Source organism: Rutidosis leptorrhynchoides, chromosome 7 (genome assembly GCF_046630445.1).
Source record: "Rutidosis leptorrhynchoides isolate AG116_Rl617_1_P2 chromosome 7, CSIRO_AGI_Rlap_v1, whole genome shotgun sequence".
Lineage (NCBI taxonomy): Eukaryota > Viridiplantae > Streptophyta > Magnoliopsida > Asterales > Asteraceae > Rutidosis > Rutidosis leptorrhynchoides.
In genome coordinates this window covers 366590843-366609277 of record NC_092339.1, presented here as the reverse complement: position 1 = coordinate 366609277, position 18435 = coordinate 366590843, and the positions used below count along the sequence as shown (strand labels likewise).

The following is an 18435-nucleotide window of genomic DNA, read 5'->3' as shown; positions in this document are numbered from 1 at the left end:
TTCGGCGCGCCGCGCCATATGGAGGAGCGCCGCTCCACCCTACAGGTCAGATTTCAGAAACTTGTTTTGGCCATAACTTTTTGACCGTAGCTCCGTTTTTGATGAATCAAATATCGTTGGAAACGTAATGAGATTTACTATCCAATGGTAAGGTTTTAGAACATCAACTCCAACTTTATTTGGGATCCAAATATACACTTACAAGTCTCGTATTTCGAATGACGCTCGAAATAACGTGTAACTGAAAAACGGGTGTTACAACTCTCCCCCACTTAAATTGGATCACGTCCTCGTGATCCGCACAAACTCTAAAAGTTAAACACTTCTCCCACGAATATTTCCGCTTCCAACGCGAAGTCACACAAGTAGTAAACTCATCCGAATCCTCGCTTCGTGCACTAACGCATCATGGTACCACAATATTGGGTAATCAACCCACGAGTCGAAACAACCGTAACCGTTGCTCCTACGCCGAGTATCCAAACTCATACCATACACTTCACAATCGTCCTAAGAGTAGAACAATTTACCGACAAACATCATCGTCACGCCTCACGATCTTACGAAACACAACCAAGCCCGACATCCATAACATCTTCTACAAATCCGAAGATCTAACCACACACTAATAATCACTAGCGTGCACTACCGCAATAAACGATATCTCATACACTCAACGTCCAGAATTTCCATTTAGGAAAATACGAAAATCACTACATATACCTTCAAGTTCTCTCGGCTACAACTCGCCACAAGCTACGTCCATAACCATATCACTCAATCAGTCAATCCGCACACGACCAATCCGTCACAGGATTAATCCAGGACAACAATAATACACCACGAATTAGACGAAGCATCAACACATCGTCAAGGGTTTCTCCTCTGAACCATACAATACGGCTTCCTAGTACTCGCATAGAAGCTATTCGTATACCAAAATCCCGTCAACGGCGAATCATCATCACAAAATTTCCGCAATTCGCCACACGACTCACAAAATATTCACCACGCCGGGTGAACTTTCCTACCTAGACCGTCCGTTAAGGATGGTCTCAACATTTCAATGCAAATAACAGTCGCATCACTAGGGAGCACACTCTCGTAAACAAACAACATCTGCGTGTCTCGATGTGAGACAGTCAAAATCGATACTCTCCGCCTCACATTCGTCCATAAAGTGGAATAATCCACTGACAATCTTCACGATTGCATTTCCCGACAGGGAAAATACGATATTCGCCACGATATCGAACACGTTCTCATTCAATTATATTGTCTGGGTTTCATGACAACCCAGATTTTTCACTACGGGAGCACTCGCAACAACACTTCATTCTCTCACTCCGGGATCTCAAACTTCACATTTGGTCTCATACCGCACATTGGTACTACACGACCACCTTACATAGGAAGTCTTACACTTCCTTCGATCCCATCCTCACAATCTTCACGCATAACATTCCAGAGTTGTAACTCACAATCGTAAAGCACGATCTCGAGTCGACATTAGCAACCCGTCACTCTTCCTCGTTAGGAACTCCGAATACCTATTGAGGCTTAGCACGGTACGCTCCGACATTTCACTATACATAACACCACTGGAGTTTTCCTCGGGCGACAGTAAAAACTCCCCCACTTAGGATTTATCTCCCTATTCTCACCGCCAAGATGATAACATCCCGCGGAATTGAAATTCCACGTCACACCTGACCATTGTCACTGTTGGTCATAAGCATCAATTCACCGCAAATTCACTTTAAGCTCTCAGAGCCGACAGGCACAATCATTTGAGACGTCGTACACGCGATGACATCGCACATTCATACCACAATTCACAACTAACTACCTTAATTGTTTGAAAAGTAAACTCCACCAAAGTCCTACATATGCCTCTAAGCCTAGGCATATGTCACTCCGCTTACTCAGTCGTGCATCTCAGTCGAGATCACCCGCCCTTCCACGCAACGAGCTTTTTCAACAATTGCTCACTCTCATGGAGAAGAGTGACCAATTCCGACACATAATTGCGTCCACCACAATGTCAACACTTCATCATATCCTTCGGACTAACCGACCATTAAGTCCGTCACCGGCTCACCGGTTATCTCTACCCGTCTATCACTTAAGAGCAACAAGATTCGCTCACCCGTCACTTCATAAGAAATATTCGTCACAATGCTCTTAAACTTCGACTTTCGCAATCGTCGAATTACCATCACCCGTCGATCACTATTATAATCTCTGATGCTTCCAAGGGTATCTCACGGGCACCCTAAGCACAAAGTGATCACACCACTACCGGAGTTGAACATTACACTAGCAGGTATAAAAAGGCACCTGACGCAGTGTCATGCAGACTCCCACCACAATCAAATGAATTTTAGAAAATCGATCTTTAGGTTCCATACTCCCGATGTCACCCATCTCTCTATAATAATGACCCGAAGTCATACCTACCCGACAACCTTACGGTTTATTGTCTTATCGAAAGTTCCTAGCGATCACACGCTACCCGCAATTTTCAAAAGGCCAAAACGATATAGCCTAACGAAACCCTTCATTTAACACTAAGGAGATGCTTGAGAGCACCAAGTCTTACACCCTTCCACCTATCGGCACAGTCACAACGACGGGGGTATTCCGTTAGGAATGTTACCCTATAATCCACAACACACCAACACACGATCTTAAACATCGTCATATGGGTCCCACTCCCATGAGTTTAATGATCCGAAGACTCCTCGATTCGCCAATTCCAAGGCGACTCACAATTAGAATCCTAACACGATTCTCTACCCACACACTCTACCGAGTGTAACTCAAAACTACAATCATTAGACTTGTCGTATTCCATTACGGAATTCAAGTCCTCGTCGCACACACGCAAGTGTAAATCGGTCATCCTAGTTACGATGGGTAACTAAAACCAATTACAATCTCAATAATGCACCCACTACTTAGGGTGGCTAAGCACGCACCAAACTCGTGAGTTGGCTCACTCACTTAACTAACCGAATCCATCGTACACTTCCCGACTCTTAACGAACTTGATGTGCCAACAAGCACATCACCCGAGACCACTATAAACTAGGAACCAATAAAAGATTCCAAATACGTCCCGTTCTACCCCAACCATGCCACGTTTCCTCCGTTCGGTACTTGTCATGTCATGCTTGACGTCAAGATACACTTTCGTAATAATGGTGATCGGTCACTATTACAAATGCGTACCTTACCATTTTCACATGGTCGCGCAAAGTACTTTATCCGGACTGACGCAACATTCACACAAAATAACACGCGATATTTCCTAATACCCGAATGACCAAAGTCCTTACCGCAAACTTGATCACTCAAAAACCGCCAAACCTTTGAATCTCTCCAATAGATTCATCCCTAGAACACCACCCAAATAGGTACCTGTATATATATACACCTATATACAATATAATAATAAATGTAGACAAGTATATCGCAACAACAAGTCAACCTACAACCTAGGTGACTATCACTAAACAACGTTCAAGTCCGCCTACTTACATTAGGCACTAGATATCTAAGGCACTAATTTACACACACAATAAGGCCCCACATAATCACAATTTGGACCAACACAAGTCCTAGTTAGTCACCTACTCTAAGGCACTAACAAACCTTAATCCGACAAGTATCCCTACAAGTCCCGCAAATAACGCACAACGAACAATAAGTCTAAGACTAGGCACCTACTCGAAGGTCACCTAATTCCCTTAGACTATGCTCTGATACCACTTGTAACAACCCAAACCAACCCTCGAACAAACCACGTGAAAATACAAAATAAAAAAAAAAATTGCTGCACAGTGAACTGGCGCGGCGCGCCATGATGGCCGCGCGGCGCGCCATTCGGGTCTGTCCGGAAAGTCTCAAAATGCGAAAAAGATTGACTAGTTCCCGACACTTTTAGACGAAACGCTTTTTACCATACATCCAAATATGTAAAACTAACCTGTTTCAAATATAAAATCAAGTTTTACATAATGGGGCCCACATTGGCCGTTTTACGACTTTCGTACAAAATACAAGTTTCAATCACAATTTACATTTAGACGAGTTAGGACTCTATAACCCAACCCGATACCAAGAGCATAATCCCGGGGACTACCAAATCCCCAATCCGCGTCCGCATATCCAAAAGCTACCCCATCGAGCCCAAGCGCTCCTACGCAACTAGTCTAACAACTAGCTAGTTTCATAACGCAATACCTGTAAAAAGGTAAACAACGAGAGGGGTAAGCTAAAAGCTTAGTGAATGCAATAATTATACGAATACATATATAATTATACCTACTTGCAAACACTTACACAAACCGCAAACACGCTAGCGAACATAATTAGCTTATCGTCACAATAACAAGCTATAAATCTCCAATACCACAAGCTAGCATAACAACCGCATATATATATAACTCGAATAATATAATATGCTTACAACACAAATAACCATGGTTAACCAATAGTACAAGGGAACGGCGCTCACGAAAACGCCATCGGTGTTCATAACATCCGTTAGGGCACTTAACACCTCGCACCACTAACCCCTAGGGTGGCACCTTAACACCTCGGCACTTCACCCCTAGTGGCATCTTAACACCTCGATGCTTCACTCATTATTTTACGGAGTGGTGTCTTAACACCTCGACACTACACTCCTAGGTGGCATCTTAACACCTCGTTGCTACACCCGAGTGGCATCTTAACACCTCGATGCTACACTCTTCACGTGAAACGTGGTGTCTTAACACCTCGACACTTCACCTTTCACGCTACAACAAATAGATACATTATATACATACGCATATAATTATTCCACTCACCTTGGAATGCCCGCATAAGTCATGTACAACATGATCTTCGTCCTCAAATCCGAGCAAGTAATCACCTATAATACACATAGGCACAATATACACATAAATTACACATTCTCTAAAAGAGAATCCGACACAAACATCCCTTAACCGAGGGATTACACCTTGCTCGCCAAAACCCGCCCATTTAAAACCTAATGGACACTAACACATCACCACTTCGGGTGGTAATTCAAACCAACACAACAAAGTACGATTTAACCCTAAATCATACTTTACACCCATTAGAACAAACCTTGGTCTTAAAACTAAATTACTACTTAGGTAGTAGTCATTTCAAACGCCAATTACACAAAAACCCCAACACGTGCAATATTGACCCATAACAAGGTTGACCACGTTTGACTAAATCTTAAAATATCATTTTAACTCAAAATTACTTCTTGCGAGTAATTCATTCCAAAAACATCATTTAACACTTAACAAAATCGTTTAACATCCATTTAATCCAAATTAGTGTCATCCTTAATTTTGACCCAATTCAAATTACCCATTTTGACCAAAGTCATAAAACGCCCCAAAATCACTAACGACTAGTGATTATATTTCCAAGACAACCACTAACACTTAAATCAAGTATTTACCTACTTGACTTACCAAAACTTGACTTGAAACTTAATTTAACACCGAATCAAGCTTACTTGTTCCAAAATACCCATTCGACCCGTTTTGACCTAGATTAGGGTTTACACCCAAAAACCAATTCAACACAAGTGTTCTAAGGTTTAACCAACACACGCAAGATCCAAACTTACAATTTAATCAATCGAAACCCTAAGTCACCCATTTAGGCTTACTTACATGAATCTTACCCAAAACCCCCAAATTTCACAATAAAATGGGTTTATAACTCTAACTAACACAAACCCTAACTCAAACAAGAAATCAAACACTACAATTCGGATTAGGGTTTACCTCAAGCACCAAAACGAGCTCTAGTAGCTAGAAACACCAAGGAGAACCAAAACCCGCTTCCAATTTGGGCAAAAATCACCATCTTCATCATTAACTCAAGCTTCCTCTCTCTAGAAACTCATTTCTCTCTCTCTAAGATTGGGAGTGTTTGAATGGATGTCAAAATGATCCAAAAGTGGATCTAAAACTGATATTAAAGCCACAAATCCGTCTATAAGTGAAAGGACCAAAGTACCCCTCATTTGACCCTTTAAAATGCTGAAAAAAACGCATCAGGCACTTTCGGCGCGCCGCGCCATATGGTGGAGCGCCGCTCCACCCTACAGGTCAGATTTCAGAAACTTGTTTTGGCCATAACTTTTTGACCGTAGCTCCGTTTTTGATGAATCAAATATCGTTGGAAACGTAATGAGATTTACTATCCAATGGTAAGGTTTTAGAACATCAACTCCAACTTTATTTGGGATCCAAATATACACTTACAAGTCTCGTATTTCGAATGACGCTCGAAATAACGTGTAACTGAAAAACGGGTGTTACAAATATTGATTTGTGGTTCTTCTTTAACACTTTCTCTTACCTCATTATCAGCTGATTTTTTTTTCCGAGGACTTTTATCTTCGGAACCAATTGATCTTCCACGTTTGATGCGTGGCAAAGACTCAACAGTGACATTATTGCCAGCTTTTGGAATTTCAGTTCGAGCTGGAGCATTTATCGCTGGTATATATGATTTAGTCACTTTTTTATATCTGTAAATGCATAAAGTAATTAATTTGCAAGTTCTTGCATATGCATTATTTTTGAACTTTCGTTTCACATTCTTTTGTGCGAGTTCAATATACCTTAATTGATGTTCGCATCATGAAGCATCATTTTTTTTTTTATTTTTATTTCTCCCCCTAATCTAGGGAACAATGTTTTATTAAAATGACAATAAGCAAAACGTGCTGTAAAAACATCACCCATCATGGGTTCAATATATCTTATGATTGAAGATGTTTTATATCCAAAATATATTATCATCTTTCTTTGAAGAACTATTTTATTGTGTTGTGGTGATACAATTGGAACATACACTGCACAACCAATGTTTTAAGGTAGAAAATATTTGGCTCTTGGCCAAAATCAAGTATTAAGTGAAAATATTTACGACTTCCACATGGTATAATGCGAATTAATGTCGCAGCATGTAAATTTACATGTCCACATATAAATATTGAGAGATTTGTACTCATTATCAATTGTCTAGTTATTAGCTGTAAGCGTTTATCTATTGATTCAGCTAAACCAATTTTGTGTATGCACATGAGCAACTGGATGTTCAACAACAATCCCTGTAGATATATAATGATCATTAAATGCTTGAGATGTTAACTCACCAGCATTATCAAGTCTCATCCTTTTAATGGTGTAATCAGAATAATGTGTTCTCAATTTAATAATTTGTGCAAGAAACTTTGCAAATGCCATATTACGGCTTGATAACATACAAATATGAGACCATCCGCTAGATGCGTCTATTAGAACCATGAAATATCAAAATGGTTCACATGATGGATGAATTGGTTCATATATCTTACCTTGAATTCTTTCAAGAAACATTTGTGATTCTTTTTCACAATATACTTTTCATTAATCACCATATGTGCTTTCCATTAATCACCATATGTGTTTTTTTTTTTTTTATAAATCACCATATGTGTTTTTTTTTTTTTATCATATATCCTTTTCACCATATACGCTTTTAATCATATGCGCTGTGTTTTTCACCATATGCGCTTTTAATCATATGCGATTTTCATCATATGCGTTGTGCTTTTCATCATATTCGCTTTTTATCATATGCGCTTATTATATGCGATGCGCTTTTTATCATATGCGCTTTTTTATGTGAATAGTAAATTAATTAATTTCGTTTTACTATTCATATGAATTAATTTAGATTTACTATTTTGTTAATTGAGTAATATATATATACATCATATACTTGTGACTCCGAAGGCTCAAATGAATTTGACCATATAGTTATACGTTGTACCTTGCACATTAATTTTCAGTAGAAGCTTTAGATGCATATTATTTTCAGTAGAAGCTTTAGATGCACTTTTTTTTTTTAATCACCAAATACCACAAACACTTTGTTTGCGTTTGTTCATAGTCATCAATGAAAACCATTTTCTTTAATTTTATTTTATACAATAAAATTAACGCATCATTATTCTTTTCAAAAACAATAATCTATTGTTATTGTTCACTTGTGCCATGTTTAACAACAAAAGTCAACAACCCCTGTCTTGTTTGTTGTGGCAACCAAAAACAACATTTGCTTTTGTTACCGAGAATCCAAGACCAAAAAAAAATTAATTTTTAATTAATCTTTTATCAAAACCATAAATGATTTTATTGATCTACGTTGATATGGCCATAAAGAATTGACGGCTGACCTACTTTTGTAAGTGTATTTCGGCTATCATCCCGAAAACGCACAACGACCTTTTTTTTTTTTTTTTTATGAACTATTTGTTTCATATCTAGCTTAGGCAATTATTGTGAACATTTGGTCCCTATAAGAGCATTTTTTTTTTAGACTTTTAGTTGATTTGTACTTGTCACAATTAGGGATAGCACCCGCGGGTCGTGGATGCGGATCCATTGGATCCATCACCCGTACCCGCGGATTTTTTTTAAGAGACATCCAATTGAACCCTTGTTCGTTGAAACAATTTGACTATATTTTTACTCCCCATTATTAAACGGGCCATTTTGATGCACACTCTTAAAAAAAATAATTTGTTTTTTAAGTTTTATTATTCAACCTCCTTTTTTCAACGGTCACGTTTTTAACAAAACATTTGACAAGTTTGGAAAAAAGTTTTTTATTGATTATCATCAAAAGTTTTCTATTGTCACTCTACTGGATGGAATTATGGCATACAACCAAAATTGCAACCCAACACTACATAAGAACAAAAAGGTTGTTTTTAATTAACATATGTATATGTGTTAAACTCGGAATAATAATAACTTATTTTAGAAAATTAACATAAGACATGTTGAAACATTTTTGTCACATTTAGCTCATCAAGTCTAATACTTATCATTGATAGATTTTATCACGTCTAGGAGATGTTTACTTTTTTCTTGTATTAAGTCCTACTTTCATTTACCTTTGTTTGGAAAAAAGTTTTTTTTTTACTTTGCTTTCCCCCTTTCTGTAAAACTCATTTAAACACTTTCTTTGTTTTTTTTTTTTTTAATAAAAAAACTTCCTTTTTTTTACGTTACCCGTAAATTATAAATATATAAAAAAAAACTTTTTGTTTAAATTTTTTTTTCTAGTTTTTAAAAAGGCCACTTGACCAATTTTTTAATTCTTTCACAACACCTGATATCGTGATCGTGACCTTTCACCAAAGCAAGAGATATTCTTGATAAACTAAACACGGACTCGTGTTTGAAATTGTCGGCCACAAAAAAATTCATTTGATAAAAGTATATATTTTTTTTTTAGTTATAGAAGGAGACCACTTCATTTTCAATACTTCATTTTAGACAAAAAAACTATTCCATTTTACCATCCCCTTTTTTTTCTTACTTTAACTTTTAAGATATACTTTTAATAAAAATACAAACTACTTTTTCTTATTTTAACTTTTAAGATTTACTTTTAATAAAAATACAAACTACTTTTTGTATTTTAACTTTTAAGATTTACTTTTAATAAAAGTACAAACTACTTTTTCTTATTTTAACTTTTAAGATTTACTTTTAATAAAAATACAAACTATTTTTTTTATTTTAACTTTTAAAATTATAAATTTAAGAATAAACATTAGTATGCATGAAATAAATAATGATTAATTGCATAAGTAATCATAAATGTTAGATAACATATAAAGACCCCGTCGTATTCGTATTGATCGGAATTAATCTCGACCCATGGTATCGTGTTGTCAAATGACGTGTTGCGTACATAAAGTACCGTGTTGTCAAATGACATGTTGCGTACAATCATGAGGTCTTATTAACATAAATATAAATGTTAGTGAAGTTAATAAGAGTTAGATTACAGAAAATATAATTCAGGCGGTATAACCGGCCATATATAACTTAAATAACATAAATATAAATGTTAGTGAAGTTAATAAGAGTTAGATTACAGAAAATATAATTCAGGCGGTATAACCGGCCATATATAACTTAAATAACATAAATATAAATGTTAGTGAAGTTAATAAAAGTTAGTAAACATAAATGATAGTTAGGCGACAGTGTCGACCATATATAATTTAGGTGGCAGAGCCAACCATATAATAAGAACAATACAAATGCACTAAGAACTTAATAAAAATTAGTAGTTCAAAATGTTAGTAGACCAAAATTTGATATGTCCGAGTCTGAAAAACCTTAATAATTTCATACCTTGATTAGTGACTCGTGATCGTTTGAGATATCCTTTGATTACACTAAGCTCTTCGTGCTGATAACGTGTTATAATTCAGTAGGCTTATAACTAATTTTGACCTAAGCCTATACAATCCTTAAATATGAGAGAGTAGTAATGGAAGAGAGAGAGAGTATATTTCTTATATGTAAGAAAAATGGTGTGTATATGTGTATTCATTATCCACATATATATAGTACAAAGATTACTATCCATATTTGACTAATTACCATCCATATTTTACTACTAAATTTACAAGAACTAATTATTACGGAGTACGTAAAATACAAGGGATTAAAAAAAAATATTTTTGGTTGGTGGAAAGTGTGAAACTAAACGACGGCGTATAACACCATCAAATAATTTTTTTTCTCGACTGCAAAACCCTAGTTACTCGCCGCCTCGTGAATTGTCGTTGCCGGAATCAAGTTCCGGTTGAATCATGGCCTCACCGGAAGCTCCTCTTCGTTACGTCGGTGTTGCCAAAAATTCCGCCGCCTTTCGCCTCATGAAACAAATGGTCAGTTTAGATCTTATTGATTTCAAATTATAAAGCCTAATTATAATTATTATTCATTTTATTGATATATTATATACTATATGATATGCAAATGTATATGAATATATGAATGAATGTGTTTTACAGGGATGGGAAGAAGGAGAAGGTCTTGGCAAGGATAAACAAGGAATCAAAGGTCATGTTAGGGTTACTAACAAACAAGATACACTTGGTAAATTTATATATTTAGTATTCTTATCAATATTATTATTATTATTGAATGATTATTTGAAGCCCTAATTTTATTTATCTTCAGTCTATCTTAAGGTTTTGTGGAAATGTGTACAGGTGTTGGTGTAGAGAAGCCGAATGTGTGGGCGTTTGATACTACACAGTTTGATAATATTCTTAAAAAGTTGAAAGTTGTAAGCTTTTTAATCTTTCAACTCTTATATCTTACTGTTTATGTATTTAATTACTAATCTACCTTTTGTTATGTATATTGATAGCAAGCACCGGAAATTAAAATTAATGAAGGTATGCCTAATGATTATTGGTCTGTTACCAAAATGTGGATGTCACATTTGTTATCTTATGGCTGTTTGTTTTGTTTCTGATCTTTTTAGTTGTTGAGGATGATGGTGATGATGATGACGAAAAAAGTTCAATAAAAGGCGATACTGAAACTGCTATGAAGATTACGCGGCCGCAAGGAAGGTCCATATTTTTGCACAAATAGACTTCAGTTTTCGAATAATATGATATGATGATATCTGTATTGATTTGTTTGTGATATCTATATTTGTTTGTTATCAGATACAAGAGAAGAGAGAAAGGGAAGCGTGTGAATGCATACTCTGCTAAGGATCTTGAAGGAATTCTTGTATGTTTTTTGATCTAACTTTTACCATTTCTTTCTGTCCCTACACGTTAATGAACACACTGAAATTTTCTTTTTCTGCTTGTTTTAGACCATGTTTTTATGTGTACATTTGATAAATTACAACTATTAGATGAAAACGTTTATAGGATCCATTATAAGAACCTAAGCAGGTGAAATTTTCTATTGTTTACTAAGTCATTGGTACGTATAGGTTTAGAAAAAGAGGGAAATGGTTTTTTATTTATTTTATTGGCTTATTAGTGCATGTGATGATTTTTTTTTTTTTTTTTTTTTTTTTTCATTTTTCAAATGTGTGCTATTTGGATTGTGCAAAAGATTTGGTCAGTGACCTTGGCTTCACATCTTTCTGAACCCCTTAGTTTGAATAAATGTTGCAAACTGATACATTACCGAATGTACGTGTTACTAACGTGTTGCCATGTTGGTAGCAGTTTAGTAGTAGTTGCACTTTTGAATTTTAGTAGTAGCAGTTTACATTCGTTTAGTAGTATTAATATTTATGTTGTTCTGATAAAAAGGAATGAATGAAAAGTTTAGCTTTAAGCTATATTTTTGTTTCCTCTCTATTATTCTGTGTAGATTAGCTATCTTGAACCGGCTTCTAACACAAACCATGTCAGTGAAGCCAACTTAATCCGGTAGGTTCATTGGTCTGGCAGTGTGGGTCAGTGTTTATTGTTTATAACATAGTATGTTAGTATAACGTATAAATAGGAACAACGTATATTCATATTGGGTGGTTATATTTACTGGATCAGTTGAAAAACATAATTCTGAAATTAGGAACCAGCATTTTTTTACAGTTAATGAGTTTACGGTTGGTGATTAAAATGTATAATATGAGTCCAAGGAAAGGCTGCATGTTTGCCTTGAATACATGTACAAACTTAGTATATACAGATAAAAAAAAACACTCAGTAAAGAAGAGGTCTGGGCTACAAAACTAAATGCGAAAAGGCTCAGATTTGAACTTTTTACATGATAGTTGATTTTGGTTTTACATTTTCTCCCTTTATAGGTCAAAAAGGTTAATGATAGTTCGGAGCCTGACTTTATTCGTAATGAGGATGGAGACTTAGAAGCTTCTGATAATACTGAAACAGAAGGTAAATTAGCGCGATTATGACATTCATTCACAAACTCTTATTTCTTTCTTAATTAAATCTACCTAATGTCTATCTTTTGGTCACTGTTGTAAACGTCCCCGATTACTTCTTTTTAAGAACAGACTTATTCAATTTTCCAAAATTCGTTGAATTAATCGATCAACGTCGGTTAATGGGTCAAAATCGAGTTTGATGGTCAAACTCGTCAAAGTCAAAATAAGTCATTAAAACTAGAATTTTAGAGCTTTTGAACAAAGGGACGATTATGTTTATGTTTTTAGACAATTATGATAAAGTTTGTGTTTTTAGACAATTATGATAAAGTTTATGTTTATGGTTTTCTTCTATATTTTCACATACAAATTGGAAGTTGATTATTTAAATGTATAAAAAGTCCAACCCGATTAATCCTCGAGTTTCCGATTACTCCCTCTTAAGTCGCGACCAAGTACTCCCCGAGTAGCGAGTTTTGCAACCTTGCTTTTGGTTCACAAACGTTCACCATGTTTATATTACCATATTGATAATTATCTTTTATTCTGCTGATGTCATGTACTTTTAACTGTTTTTAATTAGCAGCTGAAGATGATAAAGAAATACAAATACCCCAAGAGTGGTGGGGTAATAAATATGGATTTGTATCCGGAGGATTACTTGGAGCTAATTCCAAAAGAAAGAAGACTCGCACAACCGATGTTTTGAAAAACTGTAACAAAAGAACTGCATTTCATGAGGACGATCAAGAGAATCTTTACAAACTTGTTCAAGTATGTACTCTCTCTCTCTCTGTACCTTTTAAAGGTCAACTAAATACCATCGTTCATTTTGGTTTTTCTTGAAATTTCACTTTTTTCTTGAAATTTCAATTTTTTCTGGAAATTTTTCACTTTGCTGAAATTTCTCTTTTTGTTCTTGAAATTTCACTTTTTCCAAAAAAAATTTTACTTTGTTTTTATTGAAATTTCACTTCTTTTTTCTTGAAATTTCACTTTTTATTTTTGAAAATTCACTTAAAAATACCATTTTTTGTAGGATAAAGCAACATCTGGAAAACAGGGACTTGGGATCAAAGATCGTCCAAGGAAAGTAGCTGGGGTTCACTTTCAAGGTAAAAAAACGTCGTTTAGCGACAGTGATAGAGAGGAATCCGAGTCTGAAGATGATTATTCTCCAGCAAAACGTAAATACGATAATATATCAAAATCAGAAACGTATAGTGAATCGAAAGTGAAGCTCAAGAAGCTGTGCAGAAAGATTCTTGGCCAAGTATGTTTTTTTTATATCTATCACTCCAATTTGATATACAAATAGAAGCCTAATGTGAGACATTCTTGTGCTAATTTATATATATTTTGCAGGTACCTGAAAAGTCATTAAAACTAAAACAACTTAAAGCTATTGTCGATGAACAATCATCAGCTTTATCCAACTTCTCTTCAAAAAAGGACGCTCTTGCGTTTTTGAGAAATAAGGTACGAATTTATCCATAAAGGGCAAGTTAGAAACCTCAACTAAATATTAAACATGTCAAAAAATGCTTTCAGTGTTTTAAGTTGATTTATTCAGCCAAATTATTTGTTAATATATTATTTGTTAATATATGTAGAAGTTAATATCCTTTGTTTTTTACTGCAGCTTGAACACAGTGAAAACTTCACTGTTGAAGGAAAGCGAGTCCGTCTTTCATCTAAATGAGACCAAATCTATATGACCAAGTTGAGTGTAGAGTTTGCGGATACTTGTAATCCTGTTTAGGAAGATGGTATTTATGTTCTTTTATGATGATCACTTGATCTTAATATTTATATTTATTTATGATTATATATATTTTAAATTAAAATTTTGAACGTTTTTTATTGTCCTTGTTAATTGTTTTTTATACCAACATTGTATTTGTAACCTTACTTCATTTATTCTATTAATGGTGGGTTTGTCACTCTCATTATGTTATATACTTTTTTACTATATTTTGAATTTGATTAGTGTTTGATAAATCTGGACGATATTCACATGATGTTTGTGATGTTTATTTGATATGATGTATGTAGTATAAACATAAAAAGACTATCTTTTTTTTTTTTTTTTTTTTTTGGGGGCAAAAAGACGAAAACATTAAAACAAAGTTTTTTCATCAAAGATGAAAAAACGAACAAAGATATTGGTCAAGCCGAATGTTTGATTTTGTCTCATTTTCTAATTCGTTGTGTGCTTCTATGGCTGTTACATCCTTGAATGCATCCTCGGAGTTTGGTCGACCCATTTATGTGGGTTGGTCGAACCGTCGGTCATCATATGGTAAATCTGGTCGTGTCTCTTCTTCTTTTGCTTCAAAGTTTCGTTGCAAACTACCCTCCAACAGTTTGGTACAGACATGTTAGATCTTTTAGTGGTTGATTCGATAAGAACTTCCTGGTGAATCACAAAGCATTGGTTAATCATTCAAGCAAATGGGGTTGTTTGGTTGTGTTATAGTATGCACAGACAAGGATGGTTTCGACAAGATCATTTCTTCATCCTCGGGCGACATTATCCTTGTTGCCCGTGTTTTCCGAGATGACCGATATCTTTCTTCCATGTGTTATTAATCCAGATTGGTAAAATAAGCCGACCGATCATTTATTCTTGATTGGCTGGATCTCTTAACATGAACGCATAATAGAATGGACTGGAGGTGCTTTCGATCTTGAGATTAGACTTATACTTTTTCATGATCCGTCCTAATCCATCTGGACGAATACATTACATTTGGTTACATCGCGAGGTACTTGACTTCTATATGATACATTTTACAAATATTGCATCCGTTTTTAAAAGACAAACTTTCATTTCATGGAAAGTTGACGGCATGCATACCATTTCATAATATATCCAACTATAATTGACTTAATAATAATCTTGATGAACTCAATGACTCGAATGCAACGTCTTTTGAAATATGTCATGAATGACTCCAAGTAATATATTTAAAATGAGCAAATGCACAGCGGAAGATTTCCTTAATACCTGAGAATAAATATGCTTTAAAGTGTCAACCAAAAGGTTGGTGAGTTCATTAGTTTATCGTAATCAATCATTTTCATAATTTTAATAGACCACAAGATTTCATATTTCTATTATATATATATATATATATATATATATATATATATATATATATATATATATATATATATATATATATATATATATATATATATATATATATATATATATATATATAATCTCGTATCAGGCATTTCGCACAGCATAGAGATAAAAATCATTCATATGGATTGAACACCTGGTAACTGAAAGGATCCGAAACTAATCATCCGGACATCGTCCATATAGATTAAAAACGAATTACAATAGTTGATAACATCGCGAGGTACTTGACCTCTATATGATACATTTTACAAACGTTGCATTTATTTCTTAAAGGCAATCTATTATTACATCGAGAGTTGACATATTAGCCTAACATTTTATAACAACCAAATGATCTAATCTGCCATTTTCATAACAATAGTCTTTAATGAACTTCAATGACTCGAATGCAACGTCCTTGTATCATAGCTTAAATGGTCCCAAGTAGTATCCTTAACATGAGCTAATGCACAGCGGAAGACTTAATTCGTACCTGAGAATAACATGCTTTAAAACGTCAACATAAAGTTGGTGAGATATATAGGTTTGATGCTAGCAGCGTTATAACAATGGACCACAAGATTTCGTATATAATCATTTCAATAAAAATATTCTAAGTGGTTGAGCACTTGGTAACCATACTTAACATTTAATCACGTCGCATATTCCCTTTAATATGAAATCTTACTACACCGTACCAAGGTGTAGTCGCAAAACGAAGTACTGTGCAACCGTTGAATACTGGTCGTCCAGTCCGGTTGGGGTTGTCAGGCCCGATAGATCTATCAACAGGATTCGCGTTTACAATACCGCTGTAAATAACAGTTACCAAGCTACAGGGAAGTATGCCAGTGGTACAACTCAACGTAGAATATATTTTTCAGTTACTTGTGTCCATAACGTAAAACATAAAATACATGTATTCTCATCCCGAAATATTTAGAGTTTAAAAGTGGGACTATATACTCACTGTTGTCTCGAAGATATATATATTTTTGACTTGGTCTTCCGGTTGATATCACGAACCTATCCATATATAATATATCAATATATTTTCATTTTAAACAAACATCTCGTATATATATTTATAATACTTTTAATACTTTGAATAATTCCTTAGTCCGTAGTTAGCGTTTCGATGTTAGTAATTCAATTTTAATGGTTCATTTTTAGATGTTTAATATACCCGCAATAAATAAACCCCCAACGAAATAAATAAAACTCCCATAAAACCCCATCGTATATGTGTTGGTCGAGATTAATCTTGACCCATGGTACCGGTGTTGTCAAATGACGTGTTGCGTACATAAAGTACCGGTGTTGTCAAATGACGTGTTGCGTACAATCATGGGATCTTATGATTAATCTTCTCGTGTTGTTTACGGGTGATCCTGAACCATATGAAATTGAATTATGAGTACATATATATAAAATATCATGTTATCTTAGAAATATGTGATTTATATCTTTTTTTCCAATTGATCCCGTAGTTGAAATGATCTAGGATAACCAATTTTGTTTCGGTCATAGTTTCTTCGTTACAAGTCCGTTTTCGTTGATTCAAATTGCCATCTTCTTGGATCGAGTTCTTCTTTAAGACTATGAACTGTAAATACCTTGGTTTGTATTCAAAATCATACGGCATAAGTGAAACATTAGTGGAACATATGAAGTTAAACATTTTGTTACAAAAAAAATCATTTAATGACCATTTTTCTAAAAATACTTATACTTTGAAAAACCAAGTTTTACCTTATTAAATTAGCATATATTTAAGTTATATTACAGGTCTTGAAGTATTTTAAAAGTTAAGTTAGAAGGATCTATTTAGTTTGCAAACAAGTTTGAAAACATTCAAACTATGTTCTTGTTGTTAAACTTTTGTACCACAAAATAAGATAGCTATATATATATGAATCGAACAAGGTTATGAACATAGATTCTACCTCAAGTTCCTTGGATAAGTTTGCTGTAAAAGAGGAGTAAGAAGCTAGAATCAAAAGGGTGATAGAAGTGGATGAAAGATTGGAAGTAAGTTGGTGTTCTTGGAAGGTTTTCTTGAAGTGTTTTTGTATGGTTTTCTTATGGTGTTTATGTAAGGTTTTTGAAGCTAGATCTTCTTAGAACTTTACTGAATTGTTGAAGGTGTTTAAGGGTTATAAGTGTGTGTGTTTTAGCTAGGAGATTGAAGTAGTAAATGAATCAAAATGATGATACATATATACTCCTAAAAATGTGATCTTTAAGGATAACATGACAAAATTTTAGTTTGTAATCTTATGTATTTGTCAAACAATAATACAAAAGCAATTACCTTATACCTAGGGTAGTAACAAGGGCTGGTTAGGTGGTGATTTGATGTGTATATACCAATAGTAAATACGTATAGAAGCTAGGTATGATACGAGTACAAATACTCTAGATATACGTATAGAAATTTTGTGAAAAATGGAATGAGGATTCAAATATAGCTATCTTTTGTGAATACACTTATATGATTTTATGTATTTAAGTCTTAAAAGTGAGTA

The 18435-nt window shown here is 34.6% G+C and overlaps 1 protein-coding gene across 1 annotated transcript; it reads left to right on the top strand.

Annotated features, from left to right (window-relative positions):
• The first annotated feature begins 10596 nt into the window (after positions 1-10596).
• LOC139857983 (G-patch domain-containing protein 1-like) lies at positions 10597-14714 on the top strand. The gene is made up of 11 exons (XM_071846832.1): positions 10597-10792; positions 10919-11003; positions 11120-11196; positions 11281-11308; positions 11398-11488; positions 11588-11654; positions 12694-12781; positions 13358-13548; positions 13814-14047; positions 14140-14253; positions 14417-14714. Exons 1-11 carry the CDS (start codon positions 10715-10717, stop codon positions 14474-14476), a joined length of 1113 nt encoding a protein of 370 aa, XP_071702933.1. The 5' UTR covers positions 10597-10714; the 3' UTR covers positions 14477-14714.
• Positions 14715-18435: the final 3721 nt, after the last annotated feature.